Source organism: Strix aluco, chromosome W (assembly GCF_031877795.1).
Source record: "Strix aluco isolate bStrAlu1 chromosome W, bStrAlu1.hap1, whole genome shotgun sequence".
In the NCBI taxonomy this organism is placed as follows: domain Eukaryota; kingdom Metazoa; phylum Chordata; class Aves; order Strigiformes; family Strigidae; genus Strix; species Strix aluco.
Genome location: NC_133970.1, coordinates 472,464 through 491,168, shown reverse-complemented (window position 1 = coordinate 491,168; position 18,705 = coordinate 472,464). Strand labels below are relative to the sequence as shown.

The 18,705-nt window shown below is 41.2% G+C and overlaps 1 protein-coding gene across 9 annotated transcripts in view; it reads left to right on the top strand.

Moving 5' to 3' along the window:
- Positions 1-18,705, top strand: part of LOC141917864 (E3 ubiquitin-protein ligase NEDD4-like) — a 176,091-nt gene that overhangs the window by 67,808 nt on the left and 89,578 nt on the right. For 5 of the 9 annotated variants that reach the window (XM_074811486.1, XM_074811487.1, XM_074811484.1 and 2 more), the window contains exons 1-4: positions 8,509-8,586; positions 14,216-14,254; positions 16,969-17,022; positions 17,129-17,253. In XM_074811486.1, coding sequence (XP_074667587.1) covers positions 17,009-17,022; positions 17,129-17,253 — 139 coding nt within the window. In that variant the 5' untranslated portion in view covers positions 8,509-8,586; positions 14,216-14,254; positions 16,969-17,008. Of the gene's footprint in view, positions 1-8,504; positions 8,587-14,215; positions 14,255-16,968; positions 17,023-17,128; positions 17,254-18,705 lie in introns of those variants that run through there. The other 4 variants (XM_074811492.1, XM_074811488.1, XM_074811491.1 and 1 more) reach the window with 1 other exon arrangement.

Genomic DNA, 18,705 nt, shown 5'->3' with positions numbered 1-18,705 from the left:
GCCAGCCCCAGCGCTCTGTCCGGCCCTGCGGCAGTTGTTCCCCGGTGGTGGTGACAGCTGAGCAGCTTGTGGGGCACCGGCTGAACGGCTGGGTCCTGCAGGCACGTGTAGGGGGTGAGCCAGACCCCTGGTTCCCCCGAGCGCGGTGAGAAGGGACCTTCAGCAGTGAGGGAGCGGAGGTGGGAGCGGCTCAGCCAGCCCTGCTGCGGGACCTCTTGGAGGGGTCACCCCGCCTCGGTTCCCTGCAGAAGACTGCAGCAGGCCGGGCCTGGAGCTGGGGGTACCTTGCAGGTGGGCTCCCGGGGCCGCGAGGCGCCTGTACCCGTGTGCCGACACGGCCAGGAGCCGCTGCCAGCTGCAGCGATAGCGATGGTGGGGCGAGCGCCGAGTGCGCGTGGTGCTGAGCGCTCTGCTGGGCCTCCTCGGAGTTCCCTGGCGGAGGAGCACAAGCACCTGCTTTGTCAACGTAGATAGCCGTAGAAAAGAGAAATCGGGGGGGTTCTTGGACTGAGAATCCGTTATGCAACAAAAGCTTGGGGTGGGTGTTTTGTGGTTTGGGGTTTTTTTTAGGGTGTACATTTGTTTTCTTAAATGGAAGGCTTATTTTAATGTTAATTAAGAGTTTGAGTCAGTTCTGACTTTTTCTGGTTGAACATATTCTAATGCCAGGAGGAGATAATTGGCAGGGAGTAGATTTAAGATTTTTACACATCAAAACACGTGGTTAAAGGTAGTGGAATGAATGCTTTTGTCCTTTCCCATTGGAACTGAATGCAGTAAGTGCACGCTCGTAACGGTTCTGTTATATAACAAATGCGGAATTATTTAGAAACTTAACAAGATACATCACTGAGTATTTTTTCAACAAGAATAGAAAAGTATTGTTTGGTGAATGTTTAAAATATTGTGCATCTTTCACCTGAATTTAGTTTTTAACAAAGGAATTGGGTGAGTCAGGATGAAAAGGCAGATTATAATATAAACTACTTTTGATGGTCTTCTCTCATTTTCTGCAACCCTTTTGGGAAGATTAATGTTGATCCTATAAGGCTGTCTTAATGTCCTTGCTCCGCTAACAGAGCTCTAATTCTGCAGCCGTTTCAGACGAGCGAGGCTTTTCTTCCTGGGGACACACAAACCCATGTATTTCATCTGGAGCTGCTGGATTAGTGGCACTTAAAAATTAGATAGTTTGTTTAGTTGTTGCAATCTGAGCCTGATTCTAAGTTACAAGTTTCTTAAGAGCTTTACTGTGTGTTTTATTTATAGACTTTCCAACTCAGAAGTTTAATATTAGTCAGATGTATTCTAGTCACTGAGAGTTTATGTAACTGCAATGTAAAGAATTGCCTAATTATATTTAGGACTGTTGGAAACTCTGTCATGTTACTTAAGAAATTTGTTGAAGAATGATCACAACGTTGCATGGTTGGCTTGCTGAAACATGCACTGCAGAGGAGCCAAATGTAATCAAAAGTCTTTGGAAACTGGGGAGTGGCACCAAAACCGGAAGCGGGAGGGGGGAAAAAAGATTTTTTTTTTTTTTTTTTTTTAAATGGAGTTAATTTACTGGATTAAGGAATAAGTTGCAGCATGATTACTCAGACTATTCAACAATATTTTTTTGTATGTTTTGACCACACATTCCTTTTCTTTAGGTGTTTTAACTATTCTGTATAGAACATGATCTAAATTAATGAGCTCCTTACAGTGTGATTTGAAACTTTACATTTGGAACAAGGAGGTTGTGAACTTCAACTTCTGTTGAAACACAGCAGGTACAGAGAGCTCTGAACAGTGGTGGTAGCGATGGTAGGAGCCGTGTAGGAAGCTGATGGAGTGTGTGTTCTTAAAAACTGACTCTGGAATCAATGAGTCCTAATATTTTTCCTTGAATATAATCATAGGGCCATGAAGAAATTCATGGAAGGGACCTTAGAAGGTCTCCAGCCCAAGCTAGTTCTCAGGGCAGGGTCCACGGTGTGGTCACACCAGTTTGCAGTACTACTAGAGGCTCACCGAGTGTGAGTGGTCGCCTGTCCCCACGCAATCCCCCAGTGTTCTAACCTCTCGCGGGCAGCCCTGCAGCCCCTCTTGCTGTGTGGGTTAGAAGCAACCCCTGGCCCCTGGGAGCATGTGGATTTTGGGGTCTAAACCACCTCTTGTTGGAGATGCAGCTTCCATAGCTATAGGTGCCCCCAGGCTGTCCCCTGTCATCGGCTGGCTCACGGCATGTGCACACACACGCACCCCCACGCCGGGGCGGTCACTCGACTGCCTGGTACCCGTGGTGGCTGCCTGGAGGGTGCCCTGCGCTGTGCTGATGCCAGTGGGGCAGCTTCTGGCAGTCTCAAACCAGGTGTTGGCTGCTGCTTTGTTCCCTCCTCTTTGTCCGCACTGCTTAAAAAAATACAAAATACCGTGCTTCCATTACACTTGTTTTCAAGTTGACTACTTGTCAAAATACTTTTCATAATCCCCTGGTTATTGCTTAATCCAGCTCACAGTCATCTTCCTCCCTAGCATTGCCAGGTTTTGGTTGAATAGTACCCCGAGTGCTGCTTTGTTCTGTGATCTTGGGTTTGGAGGATCCCAGCATTTGGGGAGGGAGGGGCATGGGGAGGAGTATTCATGCGTGTTCGTGTCTCAAATAGATGCACCATCCAGGTATATCCAGAACTGAATGGATAAGCTGAAATTGTAGAGCAAAGTAGACTTCTTCACTGGGGAAAGAGATGTGTGTATACCCTCTTGGGTTTTCGTTTGACTTGGTTTTGGTTGAATCTGCGTGTTCATTTTCAGTGTTGGGTAAACAAGTTTTCAGTAACAAGCATATTCTTTTATGGTGCTCTAGGGTGTCAAGTGCATCTACCAATCTTCCCCTTTCCACCTTCCCTGGTAGTATTAACAGCATTTTCCAACCACTCCAATGTCTTCAGTAATTTGCGTGCCCATTTCCTTCTCTGTGAGGTATCACACATGATGGCTGTGCCCTCGCTGCCCTTCACGCTGACCGGATCTGCATCCAGTCCTCTCCCCACCCAGCTGTGCGTTCACTGGTGCTCAGCGCACTGGTGCTCCTTGTAGCTTGCACTGGATGGGAAGGTTAAGGCTGCTACAGGTCGGTTCCTAGTCTTGTAAACCTGATCGATTATCTGTAGGTACTGAGAGTCCTATGGTAAAACCGTGTGAGACAGTATGGTTATGGATTCGGAATTCTGCTTGGCAGATCTGTTCTGACTGGCGAGTGGTTGGTAACAGGCACTTTCTAGGGTGGGGATAACCATTGCTAATTGCTTTTAATATACCCTTCAGGTGATTTTTTAAAATTATTTTTTAAAGATCTGCTAAGTTAGAAACAATTTTTTTTGCTGTATTTCAATTTAATTTAGATATTAACTTCACTGAAATTAGATGTGATGGAGCCCTGTCCCCAGTGGAATTGGCTGAAACCTGTAAGCTATAACAGACTGTCTTATTTTCCCTGAGACCTTCCTCTGAATTGACCAATATAACAACACAGCTTTCTCCAAACAAAGATGTAGCCCAAGGGGATTGACTAAAATGCTTCCTTGAGTGTGTTACTTCTGTAATATCTTTTAATCTAAGAACTAGTGTGTATGGGGCTTGAAAAGAAGTTTCAATCGGTGTTTTATCTGGATGCAGAAGATACCCAGATTCATGGGTTTGGAAGTATGTCTGGTTTTAGCCCTTGCCGTGACTCCGTGTGATCACCATGATACTGCATCTTAATGAAGAAAAATCAGATGATTTCCTGTAAGCTTTTGCTGGGTTAGTGTGATGTGGTGAGAGAAGCAGCCTAATAGAGTTCAAGGATATTTCTTATTTACAGCTAATTCCAAGTGGAGAAGAAAACTGTTACAATTTCAGTGTTCTGTTCTGTAGTATCTGATACTCATGTCCTCTTACTTTCTGATGGCGTGAACAGAAGTTGTGTGTGTGGTGATTATTCTTTAGATAACTAAATTCTTTTAGGAAACTGGCCTGGAAGCTACAATCTGTGAATGAGATGCTGCCTCTGCCACTGTTGCTGAATGAGCTCTGATCCTCAGTTTCTTGAGCTTTCACATGAAGTTTCAGAGCTGTTTAGGACAGATCATGAGTTCAGAGCATGGAAAAAAACTACCAACTGTCGGATTTGTTTAGGCAGCTGCAGCTTCCAGAGTTGTGAATGAAATGCTGAATTTAGCAGTATGTAAAGCAGATAACGTGACTTAAACAACTTTTCCTATAAGCTGTCATCAAACCACATCAGCAACAGCTTCTGGGTAAGAAACTGTAGCGGTTAATCTCAGGTCTTGTTTCTTTTCCTCTTTACTTGTTTCCTTACGTTCTATTTAGCAGTTTTCTTTTTAAATGCTCCTTGCTATTCAGAAAGCTAAAAACAGAAAAGCTGGCAGTGCATTTCAGGTGGCTTAAAGATGTCCTTAAGTGCTGTTTTGTATTTATTTGCAGTGTTTAATTTGTTGACAGTAGGTTGGATGGTAGACTTTACAAAACATTCAGATGACATTGTAATGTCATAGAACCTCAGACTGGTTTGGGTTGGAAGGGACCTTAAGGAACTTGCGTTGGTTTATAGTACCTGTCCAGCTCTGTGTTCATCTTAAGTGAATGGATGCATGGAAGTAAACAGTCTCAGATACCTAATCGCTTGGGTAAATTCCCACCTCACATTTAGGAGAACTTTGCTGGTGCAGCTTAGTCTGACTCAGTCTGTCCCACTTCAGAGCAGGCAGAGATGTCAATAGTATGTTCAGTAAAGGCAAAATTTTCTTACTGAAACTTGCAATAAACTTAATTATTCTCTTTTTTTAAAAAAAAAATATGTTGCCACCTTCTTCATTTTCTGTAGACAGAAGATTCATACAGGATATTTTACGATTAAAAAATTCTAGTATTTCTAAGGGCTCATGAAAACAGCATTGCCCAAATATGGATTGATAACTTAAAACTGGGAGGGTGTTTCTGCCACCTGTTTAGCAGTAGAGAGTGTTTTGTTTCCGAACCTTCACGTTTTTCAGGTGTGCATAGCTAGTAGTGTTGTGTTTAGATGTAGATCCACCTATACCCATATGATATTTTTGTTTCAGTTTTACATGTGACTGTCAATGTCCTGTGCAGTAAAACTGCTATCAAAATAATATTTCCTAGGCTTCGAGTCCAGAAGTAACTGTGTGAGGTTTTGCAATTGGCTTAAACTGAGTCCATGCTTCCGTTGAAAGTGAGGTCCTACCCCTCCCTTGTCCCAGCTGTGCATTTCTTTTCCTCCCCATCTTCTGGGACCTTTCATATCTGAAAACTCTTAGTTTGTAATTATTACTGTTGTTATTTCTGTAGTGGTTTTTTTCAGTCACATCAGCTGTCTGATCTGATTGACCAGCACTGGTGCAGGAACACGTGGCCAAAGGTGAAGAGGAGGATGGGCTAACTTCTTCAGCAGCGGCAGGCTTAGGCCTGCTAAAACTGAAGGCAAAACTACGTTCTTGCACATGGACTTAAGTGTCTAAGCATTGAATTAAGACCAAGGGCCAGACCTGCAGAAGAGCTTGCACGTGAGATCCACAAACATGCCTGAAGGTTTCTGTGGATTCAAATGTTGGCAGTCAGTCTTAGTTTCTTAATGTTGTGCAGTGATGGCTGGGGTTAAGACTTTCATTTCACAGCCCTCGAAGGTCCTTAATTTTGCCTTTTAATCCTTCTTCCATACAAACTTCTTTCTTCGTGTTGGCTTATGTCAGAAAGGCTCTGTTTGATTCCTCCCTCACGCTGCAGGCTTCAGTGAATATCTGGGGTCTGCTGCTTCTTGTAATGGGCTATTTTGCCAGTAAATATTAGGCAGCACAGTACATTAAGCAGTTCAAAGTAGTGTCAGGATTTCTTTTTAATCACAATGATGCTTTGTTTTCTTTCAAACTTTGGTGCTTAATGCTGAATTTAATTGCAGTTTAAGTAGATGCATTCATGTGCATCTATTGGTACAAATAATCAATCCAACATGATGTCTTGTTTGTTCTTTATTTTCATCTTACTGTGGTATTTTATTTTCCAAGTAAATTAAGCATCTAGTATAATGAACACTCAAGTGCTGATTATTCTGTAGTGATACTGTCACAGAATTGTATTTTAAATGTAAAAAATATCAGAGAAACTTATTTGAGAGTGAATCTCTGAATGAATCAGCTGGTAATCTGAATGTCTGTTGTTCATCCTTCCTTCAGGAAGCCTTAGATTGGCCTCCAGTTGACTGTGCTGCAACCCTGAAAGGGAGGCATCGGAGCAGTTCAGTGTCCTGGTCCTACTCTTCCACCCATTTCCTCTCTCCAGGCAGAGGCACTGCTTCCATTCCGCCTCCTGACATGATACCTGTCTGGAGTTAGTCTGCTTCTGCAGGATGTTTTTTCTCCCAGTTGTGTCTTTTCAAAATAGAATCACAGACTGTTTTGGGTTGGAAGACAGCTTAAAGACCATCCAGTCCCACCCCCTGCCCTGGGCAGGGACACCTTCCACTAGCCCAGGTTGCCCAGAGCCCCGTCCAACCTGGCCTTGAACCCTTCCAGGGAGGGGGCAGACACAGCTTCTCTGGGCAACCGGTGCCAGGGCCTCACCACCCTCACAGGGAAGAATTTCCTCATTATGTCCAATCTAAACCTACTCTCCTTCAGTTTAAAACTATTTTTGCCCCTTGTCATGTCACCATAGGCCCTGGTAAAAAGTCTTTCTCCATCTTTTTGTAGCCCCTCTTTAAATATTGAAAGGCCGCAACAAGTCCTCTGTGAAGCTGCCTCTCCTCCGGGCTGAACATCCCTAACTCTCCCAGCCCTTCTTCACAGGAGAGCTCTTCCAGATCTAGGATCATTTTTGTGGCCATGCTAGTTTATTCCATAAAAGAAAGGTTATAATCGAATGTGTTATTTGTACTGTGGAAACCACACTAGTCTACTTAAGGTTGCTGTGCATGCAAGGTTCCCTTCTTCAGATCCTGTGGGGCCTTTTACTGTTCAGACCTCCCACCAGATGTAGGATTCTTCTGCTGGTACTGGGAAGGATCTAGCAGACTGTCATCTCATACTGCTGTCATGGAGCCTTCCTCCACATCACCCCTTTCTAGTAGCTACTGTCTCCCTGCTGGAAGAAATTCAGAAAACACAGATTTGGAGGGTAGAAACCTGCAGCACAGCCAGAGCGATAAGCAGCTGGAGTTAGGGTGAAAGCAGTGACCTCCTTTAGTGGCCTGTTTTGGATCTGAAAGTTGTCTGACAGTGAGCTGTATGGTCTCTGGCATATCTCTACTTCCTTCTCCTTCTGAGAAGAGGGAGCAGGGTCTGGGGGGGAGATCTGAGACCAGGTTTGTCGGTGCTGACTGGTTGTGGCACAGTGGATGAGACTTTCCCATAAACTAATGGAAAAGAGCTCTAGTGGTGGTTCTACTTACTGCTCTGTGGAGCTCCAGGTAGTGGTTATAGTGCCCCATACTTGCAAATTTAATGTTCACTCTGCTTCATTGACTGTGGAAATTGTATTTTAATGGAGGCTGAAGCATTTGTGCAAACCTTTATGATAGTGTTTGATCTTCAGTGACCTGGTAACAAGAAGGGCCTGAAAAGCTGGAGCAGGGTGGGTGTGCTGTTCAGTAGGGAAGTGTGTGTGGAATGCGGGAGCACCTTCTTTGTTAAGGTCACCCAGGGGGCAGAGGATGGGCTCAGCGGCTTGAGGGGGCTGCTGGTCACAGTCTAGGGGCAGAGTGTGAGTGTCTCTATCCCCCAGAGCTGGTGTGTGCGGGAGAGTCCATGTGGCGTTCACTAGTGTGCCCCAAGCTGGGTCATCGGTGAGCAGGAGGCGCGGGGTCGGTGCGAGGTGCCGGGTGGGGAGTGGGTCCATGGCAGCGTGCAGGGGGACCCACAGCTGTGACTGCCTGTGACACAAGTGTACCAGTGTCTGTTTGCAGTGAGCGCCAGCCGGCGAGGAGGAGGAGACCTGCGGGGCTGGCAGGAGAGCTTGGGCTCTGGGCAGGACTGTCAGATGGACAGAAGGGCTGTGCTGGTGTCACCACTGCTAGTGTGGGTCCAGAAGAGTTCCTCAGGATAATTCCTGTTCCCTTTCCTGTCAGCCTCAAATGGCTAGTGCCATCGAGTCTCTTCTAAAAGCCATGGCTCCAATCTTTTCTTGACTCATTTTAATGCACTGCCACGTGCATGCTCCTGAGCAGAAGCTGTGTGCAAGCAAGTGGTTCTTGTCCGTAGCAATGGGACAAAGCTGCAAGTTAAATTATCTTTAATGCTATGGTCAGTATTTAATTGAGCATATTCAAACACCTATTTTAAATGTTTCAGTAGCTTAATACAGTCCCTAGGTTTCACTGAAAACACTTTCACTAGAAGTTTAGAGCTGCTATTGTTACGCAATCAAATGACAAATTTATATTGGAATTATATTTGACTGTACAATTCTATTCCCATTAAACATGATATCTTCTTTTGCAGTGACCCGTATGTGAAACTTTCCTTGTATGTAGCAGATGAGAACAGAGAACTTGCTCTTGTTCAGACAAAAACTATTAAAAAGGTATGTATATGCTCTTTATTATTCTGTTGGTTTGGAAAGATTAAGTATACTGGAACACAATTCTGTGACATAATGCAACGCTTATTTAAATTGTTGCATCTATGTATAGCAACTGAATAATGCTTTTTTTTTTCAAATGAAAATAAGAAAAAAGTGCATGCATCTTCAGTGTGCATGATCTGTTGACAGGATCTGATGTGTTGCATGGTATTCTCTAAAGCTTGTCTTATCAGATCTCATTATCTTGTTCACAGTTTCTTTTATCAAAGTCATATTTTAATGAAAGACATAGCTGAAACAAAGACCTAAAACTCTGCTTTAATTATAATTTATTTGACTTTTAGCAAAAACAATCATTTAATGTTTCCTTTCAGAATTTCCATTTTCAAAATATTTTCCTAATATGGGAATTTGAAATAGCCATATGACAGAAGATACACATAAGAATAGCCTAGAAATACACTGAAAAGGCTTTCATTTTTAATTAGAACCAAAATTAAATTTTATTTTCTTAATTTTGTTCCACACAAACAAAAATTCCACCTGGGGATGTTTGTCATTACCAGGGCCCTAAGAATTTAAAAGTTGTTTGGGGTTTTTGTTTGTCAATTTTTTTAAATTTACTGGTAGTGATGGCAGAAGAAAAACAGTCATAACATGAATGAAAAGTAAGGGAGAAAATAATGAGTTGTCATTTTTATGAAGATATTTAGAATCAACAGTGACTCAATTGAAATCAATATGGCAAAACAGAATAGTGAGGAAAATTTTGTTACTGAAAATATAAAATAGAATGTTGTTGTTCTGAAATGACAGCATTAGGTGTCATGAGAAAACTGCTGTGATATCCTGGAAGCATGGAAGATTCAGGCAGAACTTTTCACAGGACCCAGGGCATGTTTGATGTTGGAAAGTAAAAGTAATTTTGAAAAGATTTCCTGGTTAACCATTGACACTTGTTTCATAATAGCATTTTCACGTTCATGGTATCCTTTGAAAGATGTTCGTTATAGCCCATCTAGCTTAATTTTATGTAAAGTTTTTAGACATGAAAATTTGTGAGAGAAATGTTAACTTCTCCAAAAAGGGGTACCTAGTTGGTTGCTACAGTAACAGCCTGGGCCGTGACCTTTTTTGTTTCCTTAAATAGATTAACCGCCAATTCCATCCAAGTATGCAGGAGGCTTTCTTACCATGTGCATATCTTGGTTTTTAGAGACTCTGCTTCTCGTCCTGCCGTTTCCTGGGATGTAGTTGCATGGAATCAAGTCCTGTTCTTGAAATCGTGTAAATGGAAATGCTTAGGCTTGAGAGGTCCTTTTCAGGCTGTTGGAAAATACCTGGCTATTATCATTCTGGTCTAACCTTAACTAACATGTTCTTGCTGAAGTGCAAGATTGGCTTTGATTGGCGCACTATGGAACAGCAATATTCATGAGAAACTAATAAATCGGTACCCCTGCGCCTGTGTACTGATGAATCTTTCTTGCGTTGTAAAGGGTAGATGAATAAAGTGAGTGTAGGTGAAGTTTTATTTTCTTATTTAAAAAATAATTTGGACCAGTGTAGTAGTTTTGGATCAGTAGCAATATGGGCTCAGACTTTAGCAGCTCCTAAACGGGCAACTCATTTCATCTGGAGAGAGCTCGGTGGAAGTCAGAGACGTTTGAAGAGTCGCACCATACAAACAGTCTATGCAATCACTTTCATGGGCTTGTCTGCAAAATACGTGCTTCAGGATTCCTGAAAAGTAATGGCTTACTGAAAAATAACTGTCTAGTCCAGTTCTTGTACTGCTTATTTATTGTCGTAAAGTAGTGTGGTACCTTCTGTTAACTGGCAGATGCTGGAGGATGGGAGGGAGATTTTCATCTTTCACCTTTGGCTTCAATGAAACGGAAGAATTTCGGTGTGAGGTAATATGAGTGTAGATGTTGGAAGGGACCTCTGGAGATCCTCAGCTGTTCTGTATCTTTGTGACTAAGATGATAGCAGAGAGGATATGAGGCAGGTCATGAAGGTACAAGGATCCTTCGGCTTTCGAGAGAAATCTGTTGTCGTAAGCCTGTGAAATGAGCGGAGAGGAGATAGGAAGCATGGCATGGATCTAGGACTTCATTGTTTTTCCCCTTGCTTCTTAAGAAAGAATGGTGATCACATCCAGAGTTTTATTCAATTTCTGATTTCTTTTTAAAATTAATTTAAAAATTCTTACTAGAATAACATAGTCCTTAATTGAAAAGATGTTGCTGGTATGACAGCATGACTACTAAAGACACAGCATATTAGGCTCCAGCACACATGAAATGCAATGGCTATAGTGCAGAAGTTAGGAGAGGTTGAAATGAGAACCTTAGAGTGGAAATAAGGTTGTCACATCACTGCTGCTCTGAGGCAATACCTACCAGATTTGGATCTGCGTGAAAGGAGAATAAGAAAGCTTTTGAGAAGACCACCATAAATTAAAAAAAAAAAAAAGTAGTAAAGATATGAAAGTATTGTATTGATTGTATCAGGAGCTAAACTCATGGATCTTTGCACAACAACCCAACTTTGCAGGGGCTGAGGATGCGATGATGATGATGTACTCCTGGAATTGCATCTGCCTTTTTTCAGTGTCTCTTGTAACTGTCACTTAAAGCCTGGACTTTCTCAGTCATTTCCATAATATTAACTAATCCTTGGGAAAGTTCTAGTTAGTCACTTCTGGTTTGAATTGTTAAATTTCATCTCAAGACATCTGCCCTCAAAGCAGTATCCTTCCTATGCAATTTGCAATCTGTTTATTTCATAAATAGCAAACATCATTAGTATATCTTGATTTTTGAGTTAAAGTCATTAATGAAAAAATATTGAGCAAAATCAGTCTCAGGAGTGATTCTGGAAGACACTGCCGGTTATCTCCTTCAGCTCTGTGACTTTTAATATGACAGCACCTAACCCTTTACTAGGTTCTTATTTTTCTACTCCTTTTTGTCTTCCTCAGTTTAAAGGGTAACTTCCAGCGTGGCACTGCCTTGCAGGAGTGCCTTCCAGAACACAAAGGGACTGCAGTTTCCTCTTTTTCTTCTCCTTTTACATTACCTGTGCACTTGTCTGACATGTATCCTGCTGTACAGCGGGACCCAGGCTTAGGAGGTGCTTAGTTACAGCCAAAGGGATTAAATGCACATTGCTTCCTTACTTGGAAAAAATAGTCATCAGAAAAATTTTCAGATTCATTTGGCATGATCTAGCTATGTTGAATTTCTGAGGCTTTTTGTTTTGATTTACCTCCCTCCATACATTTAGCTATTCCAACTGTAAAATTTGATCAATGCCTTGTGTTTCCTTTTGGGGCTGTGTTTTGAGTGGCCTGCTAGAAACACTCTCTTCTTCTTTCTGCCCCAGAAAAAGCTGTATTTGCTGTTTGCTGTCTTATGATCTTGTAGGATGCTTAGTATGTTCTTTAAATTCCTGCTACGAGGCCTGTGATTTCGTGTGTCAGTTCTTTCAGAAGCCTGGATGAAGATGATCCAGTTTCCTCAATCTGACTGTGCTGCGCTCTGAGGGCTTCACTCTATACCAGATGTGACAACGTCTGCCTTCGGACAGATCCCTCTTAGTTATTCTGCCTTTCCCAGATGTGATGTTAAACGTAATTTCCTGTATCTGAGTATGCTTAGTCTTCCCATTGAACTTCATTGCTTAGTAGCATCAGTTCTTTTTCTGTGTTCTCACTTTATTTATATGGTTAAAAAACCTTGGTGTTTGTTCTGATATCCTGTGGAAGATCTCACTCAGCTTGACTCTTGGCAGTTCTTTATCTGTACAGTGCTTGCCCTTTTTAGGACGTAGCTCTTTTTGCTGATGAGTCTTTTTGTTGTTGTTTCCCTGCTAATACCCTTTCTGAAGTTATTCATGCATTTATTTCTGGAGCCTTTTGTTACAAGTTCTTCTCCTTTGCTAGGATTCCAGCCTTTGTACTTTCTGACTTGACCTACTAATTGTTTGACTTGTAAAGGTGGAAGAAATTTCTGCCCGTTACCAGGTCATTTACCAAAAATTGTGCTGCCTAATGCATCAAGTATTTCCTGAAATTTGTATTTGTGGTTAAGCAGCATTTAAAATTAATGCATTACTGATGGATATTAGTGCCCTCAAATTTAGTACAAGACCATGCTTCGTTTGTTAAATTACATGGAGCCTCTCTTGCTGGTAACAGCTGCATTTGATGAATATAAGTATTTTTAAAGTAAGTTTTTTCTCATTACTTCATTTTTTTGACTGAATACTTTTAAGCTCCTTAAGGCAAAAAAAGCTGAAAGTTTCTCTCTGCCTCCAACCCCTATCCCTGCCCTTCACCTACACTCATTTTATTCTTTTCATCTTCCCTTTACAATGGTCTTTTTCACGAAATATTTTTGTGCTCTGTCATAAGATTGTTTAGGGTAAGCAGGTGAAACTTTGAGAGTACAACTGTTAACCACCTGCATAGCTGGCTACAGAGGTTGAGAGTTTGATCTTTTTTAATACTATTTCCTTTTGTCCTCCTTTCCCCCCCCCCCAAATTTTCTAGAACAGGGTTTTCAGATTCCAGTATTTGATTTCAGTGGTAGTCCGCTGTATGTTGGGTTGAGATTTGGCCCCAGTGTAAAGCTGGCAGGAGGATGTACGGCTGTCAGCAGGGTGGGATCATAGGGGTGGGTGGGTGCCTGCTGAGCGCCAGTGCCACTCCTGCATTTCCATTTTGTAAGAAACGCGCCGTACTCAGCCACTGTGTCCTGGACGTGATAAATCTATTTTAACTATATCAAGGAGTTAAGATAAACAGCCAAGATTCTCCTGCTCTGCTATAACAAAGTTTTGGTGGGTGTAGAGCCAATTTTTACTGTCAGCTCTTCTGGTAAATCTCTGCTATGTGGGAGAATGAGGGAATGATTTGGCAGGAAAACAAAACCACTGGACATCTCATACTTGTTTTTAAACTTATCCAAATTTGAATTGTCCAAATTATTAATGTTTGTAGTTCTGATCTCTTTTTTTATCAATTTATTATTTCATGATTGAGCTCCCTTGAGATTGCAACCTATATGCATATTTTATTCTGTACATTTTATTCAGGTTATTAAAACAAAATTAAAACCTTCACAGGCTTTGGGGAGATTAGGAAGAGTATCATCCCTATTCAAAGGAAGTAACCTTTTTTTTTTTACTTTTCTGTTTAATTTACAGTATAGATCTGTCCTTATTTTTGTAGCTCTAAAGTTGTCCTTGTGTTTAAAAAATACCTTTTTTTTTTTCCATCTGGGTTTAAATGAATCTTGAGAATGAAATGTCTTGAGGTTTTATTTCAGTAGGTTTTCAGTGAGTTGCCTTTTACTTCTAGAATCCTATTTATACTTAACATCTATTTTAGGATCATCTGACTCAAATATGCTCCCACGTTTGGTTTACTCAGTAGAGAATTTCTAAATAATTTGATGCCATTAAAAAAATTGAAATAAAAATATTGCCACTTTAAATTTTTTAATCACATGCTTTTTTCTTCTTTTGTTGTAGAATATTGTTACTTGCATGCACATTTCGATGACTGCAAAATGGCAAACCTCAAGAAATTTTATTATGTAAATGTTTATTTCTTTTACAGACACTGAATCCAAAATGGAACGAAGAATTTTATTTTAGAGTAAGTTTCCCTTTACTTGCAATCATTATTATAACATGTACAAGTAATCACATGGCATTTTAAAAGCTTGGGAAGAAACTTATTTTTTTATTTGTTGTTTATATGTTTATGATAAAAAATGCTTGTCCTGAGATAATTGCTCTTCAGTTTCTATAGTGATGGGGAATGATCAGCAGAAATTGGCATAAGGTTAAGTCGAAATGGACTGTTTCACAATTTGAGATTTTGTTTAGAGTAAGTTTTGAGTTAATTCATCTGACAAAAAATTCTTTTTTACTTCAAAATGTATTTTTAGCAGTGCAGGTTTGCTCTGGTTTTAAAATATTAATGCAGTGGCAAATAATCAGAGTTATTTCCAAGAGCTATGAAATTTAAATTATTGTGGCAAAAAATAGCGAAATACAAATGTAGAGAAGGAAAACAGAAAAATTCATTTCTTTTGGCCTTTGTTACTTGCTAAAAAGGTCAAATACGCTTTTTTAGTTTCATTTTAATCTTTATAGATCTTGCTTAAAATGAAAACCAAGTTATAGCTAAAACTAATTTTTATCAGAAAAATTTTAAATATTTGAAAGTGGTAAAGGAGGGGTTAGTGATTCTTAAACCCAACATAATATAAATGAGAAGGGCGATAACAACTTTGTTGTTTAGCTGCTGAAAATATTTTTCCAAAGAAGAATGACTTAATTTTAGTGCAGCTGTAGCTTTCACAAAAGAAGGTTAGGTAGAATTTCAGTGGTTTTTAACATTTAATCTTAAACAGCTGCTTGAGAAAAGATGTCATTGTAGATTGTTAAAAATAGATATCGTATTGGACGTTGTTTATAGAATCCGAGGAATTGGCTGTCTTGCTAACAGGATCTTTTTGATAGATGGCTCCCGCCAATATAATTGTTAATACACTTTTTGAGGTTTAAGTGGAGTTTTTCTCTTTAAACATGTACCAAATAGCTTTTCTAGGTTTTGCAGCTGGGTAATATGTATCTAAAATCATCTTTATCTAATGAAATATTTTGATTTTTATAATGTACTCGGAGGGGAAAATATGGCCTTACACTTTTTAAAGTTGTGCAGAGTCCATAGGAACTGTCTTGGCACTAAATTATGACTGGGCCTAAGGTTTTCTATTTTCATTGCTATTTTTTTTGATGTTTATTGTAGAGGTGGCTCTACCATGGGCTAATGTAATCTACCTGCCTGTAAAAGAGTTTTTAATAGTGCCGTTTTACTAGGAAGTCATTGCCCTAGTAAGAGAGCGTTTTACGGTGAAGCGTTCACATGCCTTTGCCATCAGCACAGAGGACACGTGAAGTCGAGAGGTCACCACCCTGACCCTGCCCAGGAGGGGGAACGGGAGGGAAGTTACAGACTCTTGATCAAGCTCCCCCAGATCTGGTCCTGACTGCAGCCCATCTTTGAGTGGTGGTCTCATGAGCATGCTGAAGGCAGACTGTAAGGCACAAATGTGTGTGTTTTGAAGTGAAATTTACTTAGGATAAAGCAAGCTTGTTACATAACGTTTGTGCTTATAATTTTAACAGATGATATTCAAGGTAGCCTTTCTAATAATTTACTTGCTCCAGGAAAAGAGAATATGCAAAACTGACACAATTTGTGTTGCTTACACTACAGGTATAGATCATAGAAACTCTGTTAAAACATCTTGAAAATCCTAAACAATAATGTGAATATATAAAGTAATGCATACCCTTTTTAGTGTGTCACAGTTCTATGATTTTCTCAAAACTGGGAAGTCCATCACCACCCCCACAGAATGATCAGTCCATTGTGGAATATTATTTCTAAGTTTTCTTAATTAAAGAAGTTGGACGTAGTAACCTGGCTTACGAAGTTTTTCTGAAAAAATATATCAAGTGGATCAAATACTGTAGAACTCTTTTCTTGCTTAATAGTGTCTGTTTTGTCTTCCTGCCAGAGTTCTTTGTTTGTTTGTTTTTTCCTTTTAAATGTCAGCAGTCTTTCTGGTTAAATTTACTGCAATGTAAATAATTATCTGGAGGTGTATTTGCTGCTTTCATGTGTTGGAGAGATTTCTGTTGGGTTTTCCACAGGCGTGTGTGATAAACATGCAGTGGTGAGCGATGGACAGTCCAAAATAGAGATGATTGTGAAATTCTGACAGAAATGCAGTAAAACTCTTGCTCCCTACAGTTCAGTTGAGCTTTGCAGCTGTAGAACAAAAAATATCTGGGAGCCCTGATAGTCTGTCTGGCCTGGGCCCTGTTCCCAAAACACAGAGCGTGTCGCTTGGGCCAGGCTGCCCTCCTTGAGAGCAGGTTAACTTTGCTGCTGCGCTCCAGGCAGCCGAAGCCCTCCTGACTGCGGCACAGCCTGGGGGTGACAGGAGGGAGAAGAGGCCATGCTTGCCCAGGGATGTCCTCTCCGAATTCCTCGGGCCCTGTGGCTGCGTGCAGCCTTTCCTCACCAGAGCTTCCTGTAGGAAGAGGAGCGCACAAAGCGCACTCAGCACAGTAAATGAGAGCTTTTAATGGTAACTGCTAGGCTATTTCTAGTTGCAGTGGAGTTTAGAAACAAAGTGTTCTAGTGCTCCAGTTTAAGTAAAATTAGATTTACATAAAACCTGTTAGTTCTGTTCTGTTTGCCTTGGATTAATCACTGTATGAAGTAGTACCCGTATATTGTTATCATCAAGCTAATGAACCTAAAGTGACATTATTTGAATTTTTTCATAGGTCAACCCAACCAATCATCGTCTCCTGTTTGAAGTGTTTGATGAAAACAGATTGGTGAGTGCTTGTCTTGATGGTGTTTTACTAATCACCAGGCTGTGTAACACAGCTGATGAAAATAGAGCACATCTTAAAGGTGTATTTTTACCTCTTGTTTAAGTAGGTGTGGTAAGAAGTGCAGATATGAGCATAAAAAGCATCCGTGTTTGGAACTAATAGCATTAAACACAGTAGTGCCACCCTGCTGGGTCACGCCAAAATGGTCCTCATTAACCCAGTATTCTGATGGTGAGAACCTCTTCGTATTCTTCCTTAAGCTTCTCCACTGCAAACCAGTAAAGTCCCAACCTTTTTAGTCACTTAAAAAGCAGCTGCCCATCCCCGCATCATTTTAATATCTCTTCCCTGTATGTTTTAATACTTTGGCATCCTTTTTTGGGATGCAGTTACCAGAGCTGCCCCTTGTACTCGAGAAATGTGTGTATGAAGGTTTAAGGTAATGGCAAAATAAGGCTCTCTGTTATGTTTTAAGTTCTCTGCCTCATAATGCCCAGCATATTGTTAGTGGTTTTAGTCTTGAATTTAATTTGTCTGATGCAGTAGCTCTTCCAGAGGAGTCTTCCAACATCTTACTGCTTCTTGCTTTTGTTGTGATTAAGTAGATAAGGTGTGCACACAGACATACCTGGAGTGAGTGATGCTGTCGTTCTGGAGGAACCAGGTTAAGTTTGCCAGTGCGGTGGCATACTGGGGCGAATGACTCTCTGGGGGTTTGTCTTTTGGAAATTGTAACACCATCTCTTTGTTTATGAGGTCGGGTATTAACGCTTTCTTGGTTGGGTGCAGTGCAACCTCTACTAAACTTGGGTGCTTTGTGATTAGAATCAGTGTTGTGAAGATCCTTTTATTAAAAAAACCACACAGTATGGAAGCATCTGTCTTCAAAAATATGTTCTTTTCCTCTGTCCTCCTATGAAATATAGAGCAAAGAGAAACATATAAGCTGTAATCTGGGGAAAAAGAGGACTTACAGCCAAATGATTCTGTCTCCCTTGAGGAGGAAGCAAATCTGTGACAGTGTGTATTCAGAGTGGGCTGACTGTGAATTATTTATTGGCATATAATGATCATAATGACCACCTGCATGACTAAAACTGTCCTATACCTTTTAAACTTAAAGGAGATCATCAGTCAGTTCTTCCCAGCTTTAAGGTCCTGTTGCCAGCTGACACAAACTGTGCTGAGGCAGAAATCCTGTGAGCAGAGCGCGTGAGCCCGGGCTCAGGACCACGCTGCCGTGCACCTCGCTGGCGGGGGAGAGGACAGGGCTGGGGAAAAGCCGTTGCTCGGGCCTGCAGAGTGCAGTGGCGTGTGTGGGGACATCCCTGGGTGATGGGAACGGAGTGGCAGTTCAGAAAAAAAATCTATACACAGTGACAGCTGAGAAATGCCAGGTTTGGCATACTCATTTTCGGTATTGCTTCAGATTTTCCAGTTTCTATATGCAGTACTGGCCTTATACCGACAGTTTCAGTGCTTCTTTGTTGTTGAACTGTTTTCTGGTTGTTCTTTCTGTGGTCTGACTTCTGTAGACAGTCTGCCCTTGGGCTCGTAACTTGAAAAGGCAGCACCCCGGCATTTAGGAGCTGTGGCTCTCCTTTGAGAAGTTGTCCTGAGCCACTGACAAAGCAAATAATGGGGGTTTTGAGCCACATGTTTCCATCAGGTTATGCTTACGGA